Source organism: Sitophilus oryzae, unplaced genomic scaffold (assembly GCF_002938485.1).
Source record: "Sitophilus oryzae breed Bouriz unplaced genomic scaffold, Soryzae_2.0 scaffold_1396_pilon_pilon, whole genome shotgun sequence".
NCBI lineage: Eukaryota > Metazoa > Arthropoda > Insecta > Coleoptera > Curculionidae > Sitophilus > Sitophilus oryzae.
Genome location: NW_022146055.1, coordinates 12,029 through 33,337, shown reverse-complemented (window position 1 = coordinate 33,337; position 21,309 = coordinate 12,029). Strand labels below are relative to the sequence as shown.

Here is a 21,309-nt window from a genome sequence, read left to right as displayed (position 1 = left end):
TTTTCTGACAGACTTCGCAATTATTAATGTAATGTTCGATATGTTCTGACATTTTCGGCCAGTAATATTTAGATGTGAGAGATTGCTTCATTTCATTAATTCCGCGGTGGCATGTTTTGGTGGTAGTAAATCTGAGATTTAATTTTTCTTTTTGGTCGTTTAAAGTTTCTACGTCAGTAAGAATTTTGGAACAATGTATAAATTTGTAGGAAGAATTTTTAAATAGTTTTTGGAGAGTAATTGTGAAATTACGTGCTAAAATTGGATCTTTAAAATATAGCGCATATGTTTGTTTTATGTCTATAAATTCTTTTAGCAATTTTATAATGTTTTCCTTTGAATTTCTTTTTGAAATCGTGACGTATACTCTCGTATTTTCAAATACTTTTTCGAATTTATATTGAAGATTTTCGATATCGCCACTTGTCATAATTATTTGGTGTTTATAGGTATTTAACGAACGTTCAGATATTGGTATTCCAAATATCGGATCTTCTTCCGCTGTGTGGACAGTTTCTAGATCTTCTGAATCTTTTTGTTTTGGTTTATCTGCTGGTCGTATTAAAACATTCGATATTATATTAATTTTGGGTTTCGGTTTTAGAAAGTCTTCTATCTCTAGTTCACTTATGTCTGGTAGATTCTCTTCGTGTCTTATCAGTTCTTCGATAGTTTCGTCTATATCGCCTGGATTGTTGCATATCGATGAGGTTTCTAAAGCATTCAGCTCAGTACTCGGAGGAATTCGGGAGAGTGCGTCTGTTGCTTGGTTGTATTTTCCTTTCTTGTATTGGATCTTCTGTTGTTTTTCTTCGGAATCCATGTGTGATGTTCTTATCAAATCCTTAATATACGGGTTGTTTTTATTGGGATAGTTTGGGTGGTTTTGGGTTAATCTAGTCACCCGAGATTTAAAATTTGCGACAGTATATGTTTCGTAAAGATTTGCTTGAAACGAGTTCACTGGTATCGGTTCATTTAAAGTAACACAAATTGTTTTGTTCGTTAAATTTTGCATCTCGATTGGAGCAAATCCTTCTTTAGCATATGATAAAATTTGGGGTATATATAAATCATTTTTCGTGCCTGAAATTGTTATTATATCGCCACTAAATACGCTTACCGGAATTTTTTTTATAATTTTTTCATGTGAGTTTACAGAAAATGAAAAACTTGTCTCTTTAGGTTGCCTATATTTAAATGGAATTTCGATGTTTTGTCCAATTAATTTTTTATTTTTTAAATCGATGTTTAAATTCATTTTTATCAGATCTGACAGTCCTAAAACACCGTCATAATAATCATGAAAATCAAAAAGAATGAATTTAATTTCGTGATTATTTTTAAAATCTGAAAAATTAATATCGGCTTGATATTGAGCCGCTTGGCTACCTACAGCTGTTTTTATGATGTTGGTTGTCTGATATATACAATCTGGAAAAAATTCTTCGGCTATACATGGTCTTAAAATTGATCGAGAACTTCCAGTGTCTATTAGTAGTTTTAATTTAGGGTTTTTAATTTCTATCATGTCGTTGTCTTTTGGAGGCTCGGCTCCGTAAAATTTTCTTTCGATTGCGAAGAGTCATTATTTGTTTGATTTTTCGAAATTTTCGGTTTCGAAATATTCGTTATTTTGATCGTATTGATTTTCATCAGAATAATATTGATTATAGTCTTGAGAACAATATTGATTATTGTAATCAGAATCGTTATAATTATTATAATCGTTTTCGTCAGAATAAACTTCTTGGAACATAAAATTTTGGTTTGGATTTTGTTGGTAATTTGGCCTAAAATTTTATATGTGAGAATTTCTTTTACTATACATCGTAGAAGGAACGTGTGATGTAGTCGACATCGGTTCAGGTTTAGTCTGTTCGTGTGGAGGTATAGGTCTAGGTTTAAAGACATTACGAGGGGGTCCGAAAACTTCTCTGTTAGTGGGAACTCTTTGGGGTACTTGTCGAGATGGGGGTAAATCAATAGGTTGACTTGGAAAAACTGGTTTCGATTGAAAATTTGGGTTTTGTTGATAATTAGGGTTATATTGTTTGTTGTAATTTTGTTGATAATTTTGGTTTCTGTTATAATTGTTAAAATTTGGTTGATTTTGGAAATTATTTTGAGGATTATTTTGAAAATTTCTAAAATTTGGATTCGGTCTTTGCATTGATTGATTATTCGGTTTTTGATTTAAATTTGTATTTTGCTTACTACCGTATAATCTTTCGAAATTTTCAAACTCATCAACAAAAGCTATCGCATCTTCTAGTAATTCTGTTTTTATAATATACATGTTATTTCGTAATTGACCACTACACCCTGCTATAAAAGTATTTAAAGCGGTTTTATCGTAGTGACTAATTTGACAAATCTTTTGCTCTGTTGAAAGGCTGGTGTCATTGCTCACCCTTTGAATTACACTACTTTTACTAAGTTGAATTCTGTTGCCAAAACTTGTCAAATGTTCACCCGTAAATGGCCTCATCCTGGTTAGTTCTTGTATAAGACAGTCTAAATCTCTTTTATCCGAAAAACACTGAATAAGAGCAGCTTTTACGGCATCCCAACTACTGAGTTCGGTTCTGTTGCCGACCATTAGTTCTGCCTTACCGACTAACTTAGAATGGATACATTCGAAAATGTGTTGTTTAAATTCATCGTCTTCAATGTTGTTATATCTTAACATTAAATTTTCACATTTAAAAATGAATTTATTTAACGTATTACTATTGCCATCATACGTCTTAATATTGTCTAGCTTAGATTTAAAAATGTCCCAATTTATTTTGGGTTGTTGGCTACTGGAACCTTGCATTTTTGTATTTAAATTATTTTCACTTAAACTTAAATTATTGATTTGTTCAACAATCGTTTCTAGATTGTTCATATATTTTTATTTAATTCGTTTTATTTTATTGATTGATTGATTTTTCTTTGTAAATTAGTGCTTTCGATAAGTTGCGACCTATAATTATCTCTAGACTGACTCCTTATACAGAGGGTTCAGGAGAGGCGAAAAGGAAATGGCACCTACCTTGATAAGCTTCTTTCCTTCACCGGACTTCTGCTATCTGCTCGCCTGGTGGTGGTTCGTCTATTTCTGTTGGGGTTGATCCTCTTACTCTCACAGGTTTCACTGCACTGCCTCGAATGTAGCTCGCTCAGCACAGTTCTGCTTGGTAGTGATCGCCACAGAAAGTTCGAAGTAATTTGTTCGTAAAAATCACGTTTTAGGGGTTGAAAAACCGCGAATTTCACAGATCTACCGCACGATGCGAGACTCGAAACTGGGAAACAACATGATCCTACCGACTGCGCCAATTAAATCACTTGTACGACGAGTGTTGTTTTTAAAAAATTTATTTAGTAAAATACAACGTGCACTTGGCAGAGACACATAGCAAAAGGCGGTGCTCTTACGAGACCTTACAGTTTTGTATGATTGAAAGCGTTTATTAAGCGTTCTCCGTATTCTTGGACTTAAGCAGCTGTTTTCTTGCATATAACTGGTGTAACTAAATGTAATTTTCTATTTTTATTTGAATTTATATAATAAGAATTTTTATAACTCTTTATTTAAATTTTTATGTTTTTTACGAAATCTCTTATAATTAAAATATTTCTTTTTATTATTATTACATTGATCAAAAGATATATTTTTTAAATTATATTTAGTATTTTTATTTTGTAACCAGATTTTTTATTATTTTTAAGAGAATTTAAAGAAGTATTTTTTAAATTAGTTTTATTATTAGAAACATGCGAAAGTATTGCTATATGCTTTTAGTATTTTTACTGAAGTTATATTTTAATTTATTACTACTAATTTCATGACCTAATTTTTTATTAATTTTACAATGATTTATATATTTCCTTTTCTATTTTTATTACGTAACTTATTTTTAGAATTATTAAAATGTGTATTTTTAGAATTTTGTTTTTTCAGTGTATCTAAATTTTTATTGAGTTCTGAAATATTATTTTCTGATTTTTCTAAATAATTAGATACTGTTTGATTTATTAATTCTATTTCTACAGGTTCATTAAAAATTAATTTTACTGGATTTTCACAAGGATTAATTAACATTGTTGTAGCAAAATAATTATCTATTTCTACAAGAGCTTCTGGGGATTCAGCTTTTCCAAATAATCTATATTTTAAAATTCCTAAACCTTCTGAAAAATTTACTGGTATTTTTGTTTTAATATTAAATCTAGCTGGTAAAATTATTTCGTAAGGCAAATGATTATTTTTAGAAATATCAATATTTTTATTGGCAAAATAAACTAGTATATTAACTTTAGATGTATGTAAACAATTATTTTTTATATCTATTATTGCGTTTATTTGAATTATAAATTTTATACCTATTAAACCATCATATTTATGAGAAAAATCAAATAAGTAAAATTTATGAAAACCTTTTGTATTGAAACAACTAAAAATAGGAATATTTATTACTTTATCATGAACTGATATTGTGTGAGCTGCCTTTACTGAAAATGTTTCATTTTTAATATATTTAGAATAAAATGTATATGCTAATTCTGGTTTAATAAAACTTTTTCCACTACCTGTATCTATTTGTTATCTCTTTTGCAAAATTCCTTGTAAAATAAATTCGATTTAAATATTTAAACTTCTGAAGACTTTATTACTAAAACGTCAATATAATATTATCACCTGTAAACAAACAATCTACTGTTATAGAGATCGATTATTATATATCTCTAACAGATCGGCCAACCTGACACTCGCTCGCCCCGATCGATAACAAATAACAATAGATCTATAGTAAAATTAGAAACACAGTAATGACATAATAAACATAATAATGACATAATAAACATAATAATGACATAAGAAACATAACAATGACATAAAGACCATAAGAAATTCATAATAATACAATAAGCTAGCAATAGGTTCATAATATATAATTAACATAATGACGATACATAATTAACATAACGATAATACATAATTAGCATAATGATGATACATAATTAACATAATGATAATACATAATTACCATAATGATGATATATAATTAACATAATGATGATACATAATTACCATAATGATGATACATAATTAACATAACGATGATACATAATTAACATAATGATGATACATAATTAACATAACGATGATACATAATTACCATAATGATGATACATAATTACCATAATGATGATATATAATTAACATAACGATGATACATAATTAGCATAATGATGATACATAATTAACATAATGATAATACATAATTACCATAATGATGATATATAATTAACATAATGATGATACATAATTACCATAATGATGATACATAATTAACATAACGATGATACATAATTAGCATAATGATGATACATAATTAACATAACGATGATACATAATTACCATAATGATGATACATAATTACCATAATGATGATACATAATTAACATAACGATGATACATAATTAGCATAATGATGATACATAATTAACATAATGATGATACATAATTAACATAACGATGATACATAATTAACATAATGATGATACATAATTACCATAATGATGATACATAATTAACATCATGATGATACATAATTAACCTAATGATGATACATAATTACCATAATGATGATACATAATTAACATAACGGTGATACATAATTACCATAATGATGATACATAATAAATCATAAACTATCTGAATTGTCTCCAAGAATTTAAGTATTCTCTTCTATAATCATACCAATGGTATGCTACTCCACTTAAATGAGAAAGCGCAGTTTCCAACATAAATGCTGGAGGCCAGTTATGGAGTTGTGCGGCACTTTCTATACTTTCTAACCAAAATTTACTTTTCTTCAAGTCAATACCGTCGAAAAATGGAATGGATTTCGAAAAATCAGGCATATTATAATTTGGAATATCCCGTTGTTGATTTTGACGGTCGTTCATCATTTGCAGTATAATGGCATTTTGTTGGATTATAGCCTGCATCGTATCCAATACGGTATTTAAATTCACAGGCTCACCCTGTCGTGTCTGTGTATTATTACTAATAGGCAGCTCTACTTGACTGCGGTAAAATTTTTCAAAATTTGATTTCAGTACAGGATTTGGGCTAATTTCACTATCCTGTTCACTCATACTTCTCATAAAAGAACGTCGGACGATTATTCCACTTCTGAATTTGTTATCTCTTTTACAAAATTCCTTTTGAAATAAATTCGATTTAAATATTTAAACTTCTGACGACTTTATTACTAAAACGTCAATATAATATTATCACCTGTAAACAAACAATCTACTGTTATAGAGATCGATTGTTATATATCTCTAACATATTAAAACTTTTGCTTTTATATCGGGGATAAAGATAATTGGTAAATTAGAATATTTACTATTATTTAATATTATTATGTTGGGTGTTTTGACGTTGAAGCTTCTGGAAAATTTACAGAATTTTTATCATTTTTAGATTGTACTGTATGATTATTAATATCCTCAAATATTAATGGATTTCCATTAGGATTGTTTCTACTGTATCTGTTATTTTGGTAATCATTTAAAATTGTATTGCCAGATGAAATATCCATTGGTTCTACTCTATTATTTCTATTAAAATTATTTTTATTGAAGTTATTATTATTTAAGTCAGTAAATCTTCTATTAGCTGAATTTTGTGTATTATTAACGTTATATACATTGCCAGAATTTGATCTAAACTGACCAAAACCTGTAAAATTATTTCGATTAGTATTATTGTTATTATGATTAAAATTATTAAAATTTTGATTACAAAAACGATTAAAATTATTTCTATTAAAATTTGAATTATGCATTTGTCTATTCTGAAAATTATTATTTAAGTTATTATTTCTAGAAAAATTGTTATTATGTCTTGAAAAATTATTATTATTATTTCTGCTTACATTAGCAGTATAATGTGGTCTTATTTTTATAATACAAAAAATTTTCTTCTTCTAAAGCATAACTCATTGCCTCTTCGATATTAATAGGATTTTTTAATCTGACAATTAATTGTGTATTATAATTTAAACCATTAATAAATGTTTTTAAAACTAAATTATCATATTCTCTAATTTTTAATATTCTAATTTCTCGCGGATCGTCAGACATATTTATTTTTGAAAATAGTAAACTTCTCATATCTTGCAATCTAATATCAGATTGTTGAGATGATTCGTTTTTATTCGGTCTTAACGTTAATATATCTTGTAAAACACAGTCTATCGATCTTTGATCTGAAAATGTATTTATTATAGCATTTTTTATCGAATTCCAATTATTTAACTCTATTCTAGAATATATTAAATCTGCTGCTTTTTCTATTACATAATCATTTATATAAAGGTTTTTGTAACAAAATCATATTACAGTTGGGGGTTGGAACCTTTGGTGTTACACGGCAAAATAAAACACTAAATCAGCACAATACACCAAAACACTTTTACCTTTACACTGGACGCGCGTTTCGCTAACCATGTTAGCATCATCAGCAGATGATTAAACTAAACTTAACTGACCGCATTTTCCAGCTATTTATGAACGAGATGCTCAGTCTATATTTTATTTTAAGTCTATATTTGCGACAGTTTCCATAGTGATTCACTTATCCACGTAAGCATATACGACCTAGAATAACAACAACCTTTCTCAGACCTACTCGATATATATATAAAAAATTCGGTTCATCAAAATCGGTCAAGCCGTATCTTCCAAACTGTGACACGAGAATTTTATATATTAGATAGGAAAATCCAATGAAAATCAATCTCCAATATAAAGAAAAAATAAAAAACAAGTAGTTTTAAAAAACATTTAATCAATTTTCATTTAAATCATTAAAAAACTTAAAAATAATCTAGGTACATGTAACTGGCATAATGACATAAACCGTTTACAAAAATTAAAAAGAAAACAACAATGAAAATTAAGTACAAAAGCTAAGTACAGGTAAGCCCCCAGACAGCACATAATATCTTAAAGACGTCTTTTTTATATATTTAATTAGATCTTAAAGCCTAAAGACTAAAATAAGACAACTTTTCGACATAATTTTAAAGATATTCATAAGATGACGAAATATAAAACATCTTTAGGACGTCTCTAAATATTAGAAATGATTAGAAATTTTAAATTTAAGGGGGGGGGGTGATAGTAGTCCTAAAAATAATAAAAAAAAAGTTCCTATAAGTATAGGGCGGAAAATGCATATTAAGGGAGTTAGGGACACTGAAAGGGTGAATTTAAAAAACGGTTGTTTTGAAATTGTAGGCTTAAAGAACGAGATAAAATTTCGAAAAAAAATGCTCTGCCATAAATTTTGACCCTAAATCAAATGGTGATACTGAAAAATTATTTGGAAAAGCGGAAAGGGCAGTTTTTGCAAGGGTAGGGGGTTGTTTTGTGAATAACTTTTTTGAGGTTATTTTTTTTGCAACGTGGGTTCATTTCTTGAAAACTACATACTTTTTCCTACAAAAAAGGTACTCTTGTTGCACATTGCCCAGAGTAATGGTTTTCGAGAAAATTGAAGGCAAAGAGTTTGCTCTGATGGGTTGTTAACTCAACATAAACTTATGAAAGTTATGGCGGTTCAAAAGTAACCAAGTAGTTATTAAATAATTAATTGGAAAATCAAAATTTCATGATTTTTAGAACATCTTATTGCTGTAAAAACGAAATAAACCAATTACCAAAATTCGTTATTAAAATAATGCATTCCTTAATTCATTCATCGTAAATGTTTAAAATGACCACCATTCATTTCAATGCAGACATCTGCTCTTCTTCTCCAAGATCTGCGTACCCTGTGGAATATCCTTGGTGTTTGTCCGAATTTGATTGGAAGAGTCAATAATGCGTTGCCGTAGTTGGTCTTCAGTATTAATCGGCACTGAGTAAACCAAAGCTTTCAAAGTGGCCTCAGAAGTAGAAATCTAGTGGATTATTTCGTTTTTTAAAGCAATAAGATATTTTAAAAATCATAAAATTTTGATTGTTCAATTAATTATTTGATAACTACTTGGTTACTTTTGAACCGCCATAACTTTCGTAAGTTTATGTTGATACCAACCCATCAGAGCAAACTCTTTGCCTTCAATTTTCTAGAAAACCATCGCTCTGGGCGATGTGCAACAAGAGTACCTTTTTTTGTAGGAAAAAGTAACCTCTAAGAAGTTATTCACGAAACAACCCCCTACCCTTGCAAAAACTACCCTTTCCGCTTTTCCAAATAATTTTTCAGTATCACCATTTGATTTAGGGTCAAAATTTATGGCAAAGCATTTTTTTCGAAATTTTATCTCGTTTTTTTACTATTTTTAGGAGTACTATCACCCCCTGATTTTTTTTACACCATTTCAATGACACCCTGTATAAGCGCAAATATGACGATTGACAGGCGTGACAGTTATCTTCTGTGGTTGTGTTGATGTTGATGTGGGGTTATGTGATCGAAAATCTCTGGAAAATCTCGCGGAAAATGTTTGTTCTTGTCGTTGTTGTGAGTTGTAAAAAGGCGCGCAAAACCGTTTAGCAAAGGGACGTGATATAAAGTTTCATCAGAGAATTTACCAAAATCATTAAAGCTGATCAAAGAAGTTAAAGCTGATATTGTAGGTAAGCCAGGTGAGTTTAAAACATTTAGGTTGTTAGATATATTTGAACAATTATCTTATTTCTATGATTCATATTTTAGATGCGCATGATAACACATCTGTAGATAGTAGTGATGATACACATCTGTACCTCCAGTGGTTGTCCAAGAAGAAAATACCAATACATAACGTTTCGGTCAGATATATCACTATTATAAAATGTTAACTGTTCATTTCATATTGGTCAGTGTAACATCTGAGAGAAACATGCTTAATTTGAAAATTAAAGACAATGCCAGTCCAAGGAGGTGTTATATTTTATAATTCACCATTGTATCCCATTTTCATTCACATTAAAAGACATCTTAAGTACATTGTTAAAATATATCTTAAAGACATTTTACTCAAGACGTCTTAAAGATGTTACGTTTTTTAACATCAGACGTTGGTAAGATGCCTTTAATACGTCTAAAGGCGAAAATAGACGTCTTTGATGTCAGTAATGTTCAAGCAAGTTGTCTTATAGATGTCTTTAAAATGTCACTGTGCTGTCTGGGTCAGGGTGATAACTAAAGACAAGTGGATAACTATTATAATTGATTTTTTTTCATATGGCTTGCGTTTCACAACGCCCTAACAAATCATTTGGTAAGAGATGGCAATCATATATCAGTGTATTGTATGGCATAGTAGATATACGATTGAAAAAAAAACGTTAAAGACGGCTGGGGAATGATAATCATAATAATTTCGGTCAAGGTCAAACCCTAGACATCATTACCTAGCTCTTCTTTATTTTTAATCGTGCTTACTACCAGTTGGTATTAAGAGTCTATTATGATGTACTTTCGGGTCGCTCTCAGGGCTCGGGTACATCGAGTGTGTGGCTGAAGGAAATATATATTATATTTCAGAAATCTGCCTAAGGCTTAGTTCGATCCTGTCGAGTTAAGCCACACCCAAAATTCCAAACACACGTGCTTTGATTAACGCTTGATTAAGGTTTGCAGAGCATTTGCCATAAAATAGCGAGCAATTTGTTACAAAACCATATAAATTATATATCACTGTAATCACAAGACTTCAATCTATTTCAGTATTGTAACAGAATTTTAAATTATGTCTTTATTTTCGAGGAAATTTAGTCCAAACATAAGGAATATTTTGTTGATGTTTGACCATCAAAATCTTAAAAATAAAGAAGTTGTCTAAAAATGTGCTACAATACGGATATAGTATAATCATTTATCTTTAATATCCTTCTTCATTTATTGTGTAAAAATACCTAGCCAGTTTTACATAACACGTTAAATGCCGGACGCTTATTTTGCTACTTTTTCGGACTAGTGAAATGGACTCTTAAGAATTTTTGACAATCCTACAGAAAGTATAAATTAATGTAAAAATAAAGTGTAAATTAAAACCGTATAAAACGTAAGAATAGTAGAAATGAAGTAGAATTATACTAAGGAGTATAATGATATAAGAAAAATGTGCTAAATTTGAAAATAGATACACTGATATTTTTTTTATTTTATATAGTTTTTCTATCCTTTCCAGGCTCATGAAATTCTATAATAAACAATTTCGCGCTAAAGACTGTACTTTAAGTTCTATATTTTTTATTCAATAAATACATAAAATAAAAATAATGTTTCTAGACTAAAAAATCTTCATTTAAAAATTGCCATCTCAACCAACCTTTCGTGACCACGCTGAGGTCGCAGTAAATATTAACTAAGGTACTTCCGGATCGATTCCCCGTCCCTTTCTAGCCATTTGATGTTTAGCTGTATCGTTTCGACTGATTGCTGAACGGTTCTTTCTGTACCGGGCGTCGAATGCTCCTGGAAGAAGCGTTCTACGTCGCGCAACTTTTCCTCGGTGGAGAAGTTCTCGGTCAGATACTTGACGAAACTGGTCAGCAGAGAACCGCTGATGAGCTCCTTGATTTTGGTCCAGTTCGTTTTGAAGAATTCCCAAGCCAGGTCCCGGCCTTTGGCGTTGAGCGACACGGCGATTATGACGAAAACTTTGTCTTGGGTGCGAACTTCATCCTGTAAAGAAATAGATGTATAACAGAAATTATTATAAAAGCTTCTACGTCCCACCAGTCAACTCGCATACCCAACAATGTTGCCGTTTGCTGTCACCTTATTTTATGAATGGTTTTAAGAACGGCGGAAAGTAACGCCTAGCTATAGTCAATTTTACAAGAAAAGCTGTGGATCCATTGGTAAGGCCGTCGCTTCGGGAACAAAAGGTCCCAGGATCATGTCCGAACCCAAACCAAAACTTTGTTTTTTTTACTTTCTTACCACAACTGTTTTTATTTGTTTACAGTTGTCAGTCATAGCAATCAAAATAGGCCGTAGGCGTGTTTTGATTGCGTTGGTTAGTCTCTGGGGGTTAAGTTTTTTTTGTTTAGATTGAACGCGAAATACCCAACCGATTATCGTTTATGCGCGTGTAGAACGTCGTAAGTTCTGAGGAACTTTTTCGAGTGTCTTAGACCATTGGAGGACTCCTACTCCAGATTACTGATGGAGTCTTCCAGCTTCCTCAGTTCCGCCTTTAGTTGGTTTCCGCTGGGAAAACAGAACGGTTCTGGTCCAGTTAGTGGAGTTTTCTAGCTAGATCATTTGCTTTTTCATTGCCTTCTATCCCTTGATGAGCGGACACCCAGAGTAGAACTTTATTTTCTTTGCTTAATTTGTTCAGCTTATCTAGGCTTTCTTTGACCAACTTCGAATTGATGGTTACTGAGTTGATCGCGTTTAGTGCTGCTTGACTATCGGATATGATGGCTATTTCCTGTTTTCGATAGTTGGGTTGGTTTGGTAGACGGCGCAAAATCGATTTTTAAATGTATTTTTTAGTGAGAAAACTTTCTAATATACTATCTTAGGATAGGAGATTTAAACTGTAGTAGAATGTAGAATGTTTAAGAGGGGAGTTAATCACCGCAACCTTACAGATCTATTGTGTGTTCCCCTTTCTTGAGTTATAACGAGTTATAACTCATCATACAGTCTCAGGGCTTTAACAAAAACCAGTATCTGAGACGGCGCCACCTCTCTATCCCCGATAACAGCTGTACCAAAGCGCATGGCACAAATGGTCATCGTCTCGGCGCACTCAATGATAAGGTGTTCTGGTGTTTCCCCATTTTCCCCACAGAATCTGCATTCGCCGTTGTTTCTCAGCTTCAGCCTACTGAGGTGTCGCCTCATTGTTGAGGAGACAATGTCCTGTTAGAAACCCCGTGACAATCCGAAGATTATTTTTACTTAAATCAAGGAAAACCTTTGATTTTTCTCGGTCGTAAGTTCTGAGGAACATTTTCGAGTGATTTAGACCGTTGGAGGACACTCATTCCAAGTTACGGATGGAGTCTTCCAGATTCTTCAGTTCCGCTTTCAGTTGGTTCCCGTTTGGAAAACAGAACGGTTCTGGTCCAGTTAGTGGAGTGTTCGCTCCTTTTCTAGCTAGATCATTTGCTTTTTCATTGCCTTCTATCCCTTGGTGAGCAGGCACCCAGAGTAAGAGAACTTTATTTTCTTTGCCTAATTTGTTGAGCTTCACTAGGCATTCTTTGACCAACTTCGAATTGATGGTTACTGAGTTGATCGCGTTTAGTGTTGCTTAGTGATGTTGGTAGCGAATATTTTCATTCGAATTTTGCAGGAAATTTCAGAAATTTCCGAAATATTCGGTCCCAAAATCGCGAATATTCGCAAAAATCCGAATTTTGCAAGAAATTTCTTTTCAAAATTCAAGACATTGAGTAAAAATTTAACGAAAGTGTATCAAGTATGCCGATTCTTAAGTCAGAAAAAAAAGAATGCTTCTCCGCCTTACAAAATAAAAAACCTATGGCTCTTGAACCGATGCATTTTGCTGCGAATCTCTTGGACCCCTGTTTCCTGGGAGAGCACCTTAACAATGAAGAACACATAGGCTATGTGACATAGCCGCTATGGAATTTATCAACAATATCACCAACAATCATCCTCAGTTTGTCAATAATAAGCCATTTTTACAGATGTAACAAATTATTGCGTCAAATCGGGTTTATGGGCTCTCGACTACATTTGGATGTCAGTTAAAAATGTAGACTGTCTAAGTTGGTGGCAAGCAATGTGAAAAAACACTCAGTTGAAATTGAGGTTGAAATATTTAGCGGTTGCTCTGCTGTCTTTACCAACGTCATCTGCAGCCACAGAGAGAAGTTTCAGTACTTACAGTTTTATCCATACTAAAAAAAGGAATCGCTTAACTGCACAAAGAACCGGTAAAATAACGTTCGTAGCTCATAACAATAAATTATTACTACAAAAACAAAAAGTGGATATGGAGCATGATATTCAACAACATGAAATTCCTCCAGAACCAATAGAACTCGTGGAAGTAGAGGTCCATCCTTCAGAATCAGAACCAGATGATACATCAAATATATCTGATTTGGAAATAGAAACTGACGGAAGACAGTACTACTACTACTATAATACCCTATGAAGATGGGACCAGCTCGGCGCCTGATATTCCGGAATAGAATAATTCAGTTATTTGTGTATTACGTTTTTTAAATTTATATTTCGTGCTTTTTTGTTTTTTTTTAATTCATAGTTATAGTTCGTGGTTTATGCACAAAATACAAATGTTAATAAATGATTTTTGTTATGGGTTATGTTTATGGCTTTTATGGGTTATGTATTGTTTATTAAAAATATAACAACTAATATTATGTTTATTGTTTTTTTTCCACTTGGTATTGTTTTTTTTTCCTTGTTGGTATCAAATGTCTGTCTAATTTATTCTTTTATTGTATCGACAAAAAATATGTAAAATTGTAAAATTTCCTAATATTTCATAAATTTCCGAAAGTTTCCGAAAGTTTCAGAAATTTCCTGCAACAATCAAAAATTTCTGAAATATTAACATCACTAGTGCTGCTTGACTATCAGATAGGATGACAATTTGCTGTTTTCGATAGTTCCTATCTAAGATAAATTGCACGCATCTTTCGAATGTGTAAATTTCTGCCTGAAGAATACTGGGGTGGGTGCCCATTGGTTCGGAGTATTTAGTTTTCGGCCCAAATACTCCCATCCCCGTCCTCCTATCCCTATGTCTAAACTGTACTAGCAAATGTATGTCAAAAAATTAAAAGTCTAATTAAATAAAAAAAAATGGTCATGCAAGTCATCATGTCGCATCGACTAACATTGAACTTTTCGATAATAATCTTTAAAACTAAATTCAAAGCGAATTTTTAATGCCATTAAAAACAATTTCAAATCGAATTAAAAACAACTTACCGACATGGCGAACTCTAAAACTTTCTTTAATAATTCTACATCGTTAACCGATCCTAACGACCGACTTATTCTGTCCTTTTCTTCGTGTAGATCAGTTGCTCGGTACAGTTTCAAGAGAGTATCAAATTCCTGTTGTCCTCCTGCGTGAAGAACAGCTTTATAACAAGCAGTTCTCAAGTCAGCAGGCAAAACCTGAAAAGAGTCAGAATTACTCACCACCAACAATTAGTTTTTTTTTAATGGATTATACCTCTTTTCCTTCTGCATGCTTATCTAATCTTGTTCTGGCCTCTTCAATAGTTTTAGGATCATTTAGCAATGCCATTCGGCACAAAATTAAACTTCTCAGTAAAGTGTCGAGATGAGTTTCGCCAGATTTACTCTTCCAGCCCAAGCGATTATAAACGTTGCTTAATAATTCCTTTTGGTACTATAAAAACAATAGTCACTTAGTAAACAAACCTTCTAGATCAAAACTTGTTTTTAATTAGACCAACCTCAGTTGTCAGTCTTTAACAGAAAGTTTAATATATTTAATTAATTCGTTCAATCAGTGAAGAACTATGGTACTGGCAAAATTTGGTAAAAATGTTTAAATTTGTTGTATAATTTAAGATACTGAGCAGCTCTTTATTTTACTTTATAGAACAAATGATTGAAACAGATATTTTATTTAGATTAAAGCTGCAAAAAAATAGTTTAAACCTAATTTTATTATCGCTATGTTGGTCATATTGCGCCGTATTCAGCAACATTGTCGTTTATTATTCGACAATAATTATCATATCGTGTTGTTAAATCTCTGAGAGTAATTCTCGTTTTTTTTTCGCTTATTTTCATACTATTTTTTAAAAAATTGTACATTTAAGCATAAACAGTCCTTTTAAGAACTAAACTTTCGAGTTTTTGTATTGCATTTCTTGAAATTGTGTGTTGAAAATATGCCGAAGCAAAGGGCTTCTAGCTTCCCTGATAAACTATTTTGAACGAAAACGTGGCAATAAAAGTGCCTATTACGCTTGATTGCAGTCATAGAAGCTGGTTATTTCAGCCACCCCTTCAATTATTCTATGTCCACGGAATATTGAAACTCCCTGTGTATTTTGTAGGTCTGCTTTGGAAAAAAGCTCCAAAAAATGTGGTACTAGCAGAGAATGTATTAAGCCTATACTTACAACGAGAATATTGGCAATTCTTGGCTTGTAGAGGCATAAGCAATTAATGTTAACGTTTATGTCTTTAATTAATTTTTTTATAGTTCTAATGATTAAAAATGTATATAAGTAATCACAAAACAATTCCCGATGCACGTGATCAACTTTGAGTGACAACCGGTGGCGACAGCACCGCCAGATTGATGATGGATTTATGAGATGAATCTTAATGTAAAATTAGGAAACAATATATTTATTATATAATTTTTTAAAGATTTTTACGTTTTATTTTTAATATTTTACTAATTAATTAATTTATCTACAGTAATCACTAACACTCACAGTAGCAGTATTTAAATTTAAGGCAGCAGCTACTCGCTAGAAATAAAAATAAGTAGAAATAACTTTGAAAGTGGTATAATGGTGCTTACCAATCAAACTTACTTCTCTGACTGCAGTCAAGGGTAATAAACGATCTTATTGTCACGTTCTCGTTCCAAACAGTTTATCAGGAAAGCTACAAGCTCTTTGCTTCGACTGTTTAAATGCTTCGGTATATTTTCAACACACAATTTCAAGAAATGCAATACAAAAACTCGAAAATTTAGTTCTTAAAAGAACTGTTTGTGTTTAAAAGTACAATTTAAACAAAAAAATATATGAAAATCTGTCAAAAAATGAGAATTATTCCCAAAGATTCAACAACGACACGATAGTATACAAAATAATGACTCACATTATGATAATTGTCAAATAATAAACGACAAACTTGCTGATCACGGTGCAATGTGACCAACATGGCGATAATAAAAATCGATTTAAACAAATTTTTGCAAAAAACGTCTATACCTATGTGGCGGATTCATCTCTCGAAAAAAATCCTTTATGGGTATTTCATAAACATTAAACGAAATACAAACCCCAAATCATAGACACAATATATACAACTTACAATTCCATACATACGAGGCGTTTCGGAAAAATAAGGAGGATAGTAAAACAATATAACATACGAACATCTTTTAAAACACAAAATACACTTAGATCAATTTTATCACATACTAAACCAATGAATACAGAACAACAAACAAAAAATGTAATATACCAAATACCATGTGACTGCGATAAATTTTACATTGGTGAAACATCTAGACCCTTAAATGTTAGAATTAAAGAACATAAAGATTATTTAAGAAAGGGAGATTTTCGAAGAAAAATAAAAATCGATTTAAACAAATTTTTGCAAAAAACGTCTATATCTATGTGGCGGATTCATCTCTCCAAAAAAATCCTTTATGGGTATTTCATAAACATTAAACGAAATACAAACCCCAAATCATAGACACAATATATACAACTTACAATTCCATACATACGAGGCGTTTCGGAAAAATAAGGAGGATAGGAAAACAATATAACATACGAACATCTTTTAAAACACAAAATACACTTAGATCAATTTTATCACATACTAAACCAATGAATACAGAACAACAAACAAAAAATATAATATACCAAATACCATGTGAATGCGATAAATTTTACATTAGTGAAACATCTAGACCCTTAAATGTTAGAATTAAAGAACATAAAGATTATTTAAGAAAGGGAGTTTTTAACAAATCTAAGATTTGTCAGCATTCATGGGACACAGGGCACAGAATAAATTTTAATAACGCCAAAATTATAATGAAAGAAGCGATAGCCTCTAAAAAAAAATAAAAACGGCTTTTTTAATTCAATCTAATAAAAATAAATGTATTGCTCATGCACCTGTAGATGTTAGTAATGTATGACAATCGTTTCTTTGATTTTAAAGAACATAACATAAATAAACATACCATACGTAAAATTTAATAATTTAATTAAGATAATCATACAGAAAGTTTGGGGCTTTTTGGTTTTACCTTATTAAATAATTGTTATCAGGTAGTAATTGTTAATTTTGAAGTTTAACTTGATATAATGTCATTTTAACAGAACGTCAACGGTTTTTTGTAGACGTATCTGTTTTAAAAAAGTAAAGTGTTCTCGAATAGTTTTTTGGAGTTTCTCGAATTTAAATATTTTAAATAGTTTTTTTCTTTATTCTTTGTATTTTTTTTTGCTTCCGACGACGGAAAGAGATAAACTTTCCGAAACGTTAAGCATTTTTTTCTTTGTTAGGCAAATTTGTATAACTGTAAACATAACTTCTGACAAGCAGTGTCCGTTTAGGTTTAATGCAGAAGTGTTTACAAAAAAAAATAATTCTTTTATTTTGTAGATTTTCTTGCAGTGCAGTGGCGAATTACCCATAAGGGATTTTTTTGGAGAAATTTTTGCAGCTTCTTCTAAATAAAATATCTGTTACCATCATTATTTAGAATTTTTTTTAGAATTTAGAATGAGTGGGAGGGGGGTTAACCACTGCGACCTTACAGATCTATTGTGTCCCCCTTTCTTGAGTTATAACTCATCATACAGTCCCAGGGCTTTGACAAAAACCAGTATGTGGGACGGTTTTATAGAGGGTAGTTCTCCGTCTCCAATATCAGTCATACCAAAGTTCATGGCACGAATGGTTGTCGTCTCGGCGCACTCAGTGATGAGGTGTACTGGTGTTTCCCCATTTTCCCCACAGAATCTGCATTCGCCGTTTCTTCTTAGTTTCAATCTAATGAGGTGTTCATTGAGGAGACAGTGTTCTGTTAAAAACCCCGTGACAATCCGAAGATTGTTCTTACTTAAACCCAGGAAGATCTGTGATTTTTCTTGATCATAAGCCTTCAGAAACTTCTTCGAGTGTCTTAGACCGTTGCAAGATTCCCATTCCAGGTTGCGGACGGAATCTTCCAAGTTCTTGAGTTCCACCTTGAGTTGGTTACCACTTGGAAAGCAGAACGGTTCTGGTCCAGTTAGTGGAGTGTTCGCTCCTTTTCTAGCTAGATCATTTGCTTTTTCATTGCCTTCTATCCCTTGGTGAGCAGGCACCCAGAGTAGGAGGACTTTGTTTTCTTTGCCTAATTTATTCAGCTTCTCTATGCATTCTTTGACCAATTTCGAATTGATTGATACTGAATTGATTAAAATTGACTATCAGATAAGATGGCTATTTCTTGTTTCCAATAGTTCCTATCTAAGATAAGTTGTACTCATCTTTCGATAGCGTAGATTTCTGCCTGTAGGATACTAGGGTAAGTGCCCATTGGTTCGGAGTATTTAGTTCTCGACCCAAATACTCCGATCCCTGTTCCCGTATTGGTTTTGGAAGCATCAGTATACCAAGTTATGGTATGGTCTTTTAACTGCTGGGCAGACGTTTCGCTCTTCCAATCCTTTTTATTGCTCAATACTACATTGAGATGTTTCTCAGAGTTGTACGTTCTTGGCATATCATCCACTGGGAGTTGCAGGAGTCGTATTTCCTTTTTGAGGGTGTTCCAAGCCCCTGATCTGACAATTCTCCCAGTACTAATTCCGTTAGTGACCCCTCTAATAATTTTCGCATTGGCATATCTACCAATGACAATGTGCAGTGGTGTTAGATCTAGAATGACATCCATTGCTGCTGTTGGACAGGTTCTCATGGCTCCTGTGATGCAGACGCATGCTAGTCTCTGGACTTTGCACAGGTTTAGCCTTGCCGTCCCTTGCTCTAGTTTTGTGTACCAGGCAACTGTTCCATAAATAATCATGGGTCTTACTATCATGGTATACATCCAGCGCAAAATGTTCGGGGAACAGCCCCATCTATTTTACCATCATTATTTGCTCTAGCAAGTAAAATGAAGAACTGCACGGTATCTTAAATTATACAATAAACTTAAAACATTTTTGCCAAAATTTCATTTAGTCAGGTTTATAGGCTTTCGTGACAATTTCGATATGATTGATGACGTGCATCGGAAAATGTTTTGCGATTAACCTAGATTTTATTACAAACAGGAAAAAAAAAGTTCCCATGGAAAAGATATTTTTTTACTTACCTTTTCGTAACTCTGCCTATATTCTGTTCCGCCCAACAGTTGCGATAGCCTGGCCAATATTCCGTTGATGGAAGACCAAACGTTGTAGTTCGTCTCCCCCTCGAAAGCTTTCAGCAATTTCAACGCTTCCACCGTCCCCGTGTGACCGGCCTTGACCATAGCGAACAAATCATTGATGAGTCCCAACCTGTCCAGAGGAGGTAAGGTTTGATCCCTGATAGCCGGCAATAAACGCTCCAGCATTTCCGGCGGGTACCTGGTACGGTAAAAACCGATTGTTCCAGGATTGACTTTTATCCAGTCGGATTCACTTACGTCCGGTACGAACAACTCCGTCTTGGGTTCTTTCAGTACGATCGAAGCGACCTCTTTACCGGGATTTTTGGATGTGGATATTGAAACGGGGGCCATCCAGATGTAGTTTTCGGAAGGAGGTAAGCCGTCGCTGGTAAATTTACTCTGGGAAAGGGTAAGAGTTACACCGCCTGGGGACGGTCGGCTGTCTACTGTCACCGCTGGGAAACCTTTTTGTTTCGTCCACGTGGACATGACTTCGGCCACGGGCTTTTTGCTCGCTTCTTCCAACGCTTCCCAGAGATCTTCGGTAAACGTATTTTTGTACTGATGTTTGGTAAGGTACAGATGCATACCTTTCCTAGAAAATTAAACAAGGAAAATTAACACAAATTACTGAATGGGCTATGTCAATTTTAGAAAATAGTAATTTTTTGAAATTTCACACCCTAAGGGGGTGAAATTAGGAATAGAAGATGTATCAAAATTTGTTAAAATCTGTACTAGGAATATGAACCTTAGTAAGTGACGTAAATTGAGCACTGAGAAGCGATTTTTGATAATTCGTCCTCCAAGGGTGTGCAATTAGAGGTGAAAGGTTGTATATGTTACAGTAAAAGTTCGAAATCAGTGATTGTTAACAATTGCTAGTACTACGCTAGTAAAAGTTCAATAGCTATTTTTTAAACCAACTTTTACTAGTGAATGCTAGCATTCCCTGGACGATAGCAGTGAGTTTGAAAGATTCAGTTAGCGTGGTTGCCACATGTTGTAAAATATATGGATAAATAAGGATATGTTGAATAATAGGCAATATAAGGATAACATTAAATTGGGCTAAACGTTGGCAACGACAGACATCTGGCGTAAATTCACGTTGTTTTTTGTGGTTATGTATAACTGAAACATAATAACTATATTATATACAGTATGTCCCCGG

The 21,309-nt window shown here is 32.5% G+C and overlaps 2 protein-coding genes across 2 annotated transcripts; both read right to left on the bottom strand.

Moving 5' to 3' along the window:
• Positions 1-1,801: 1,801 nt before the first annotated feature.
• Positions 1,802-2,602, bottom strand: LOC115875760 (branchpoint-bridging protein-like). The gene has a single exon (XM_030891266.1). It carries the CDS (start codon positions 2,600-2,602, stop codon positions 1,802-1,804), a length of 801 nt encoding a protein of 266 aa, XP_030747126.1.
• Positions 2,603-10,876: 8,274 nt separating this feature from the next.
• Positions 10,877-20,735, bottom strand: LOC115875759 (puromycin-sensitive aminopeptidase-like; the record flags this gene model as incomplete). The annotated part of the gene is made up of 4 exons (XM_030891265.1): positions 10,877-11,689; positions 14,954-15,145; positions 15,204-15,383; positions 20,076-20,735. Coding segments are annotated over 4 exons (1,356 nt in total), but the record flags the coding sequence as incomplete, so codon positions are not given.
• Between the last annotated feature and the right edge of the window lie 574 nt (positions 20,736-21,309).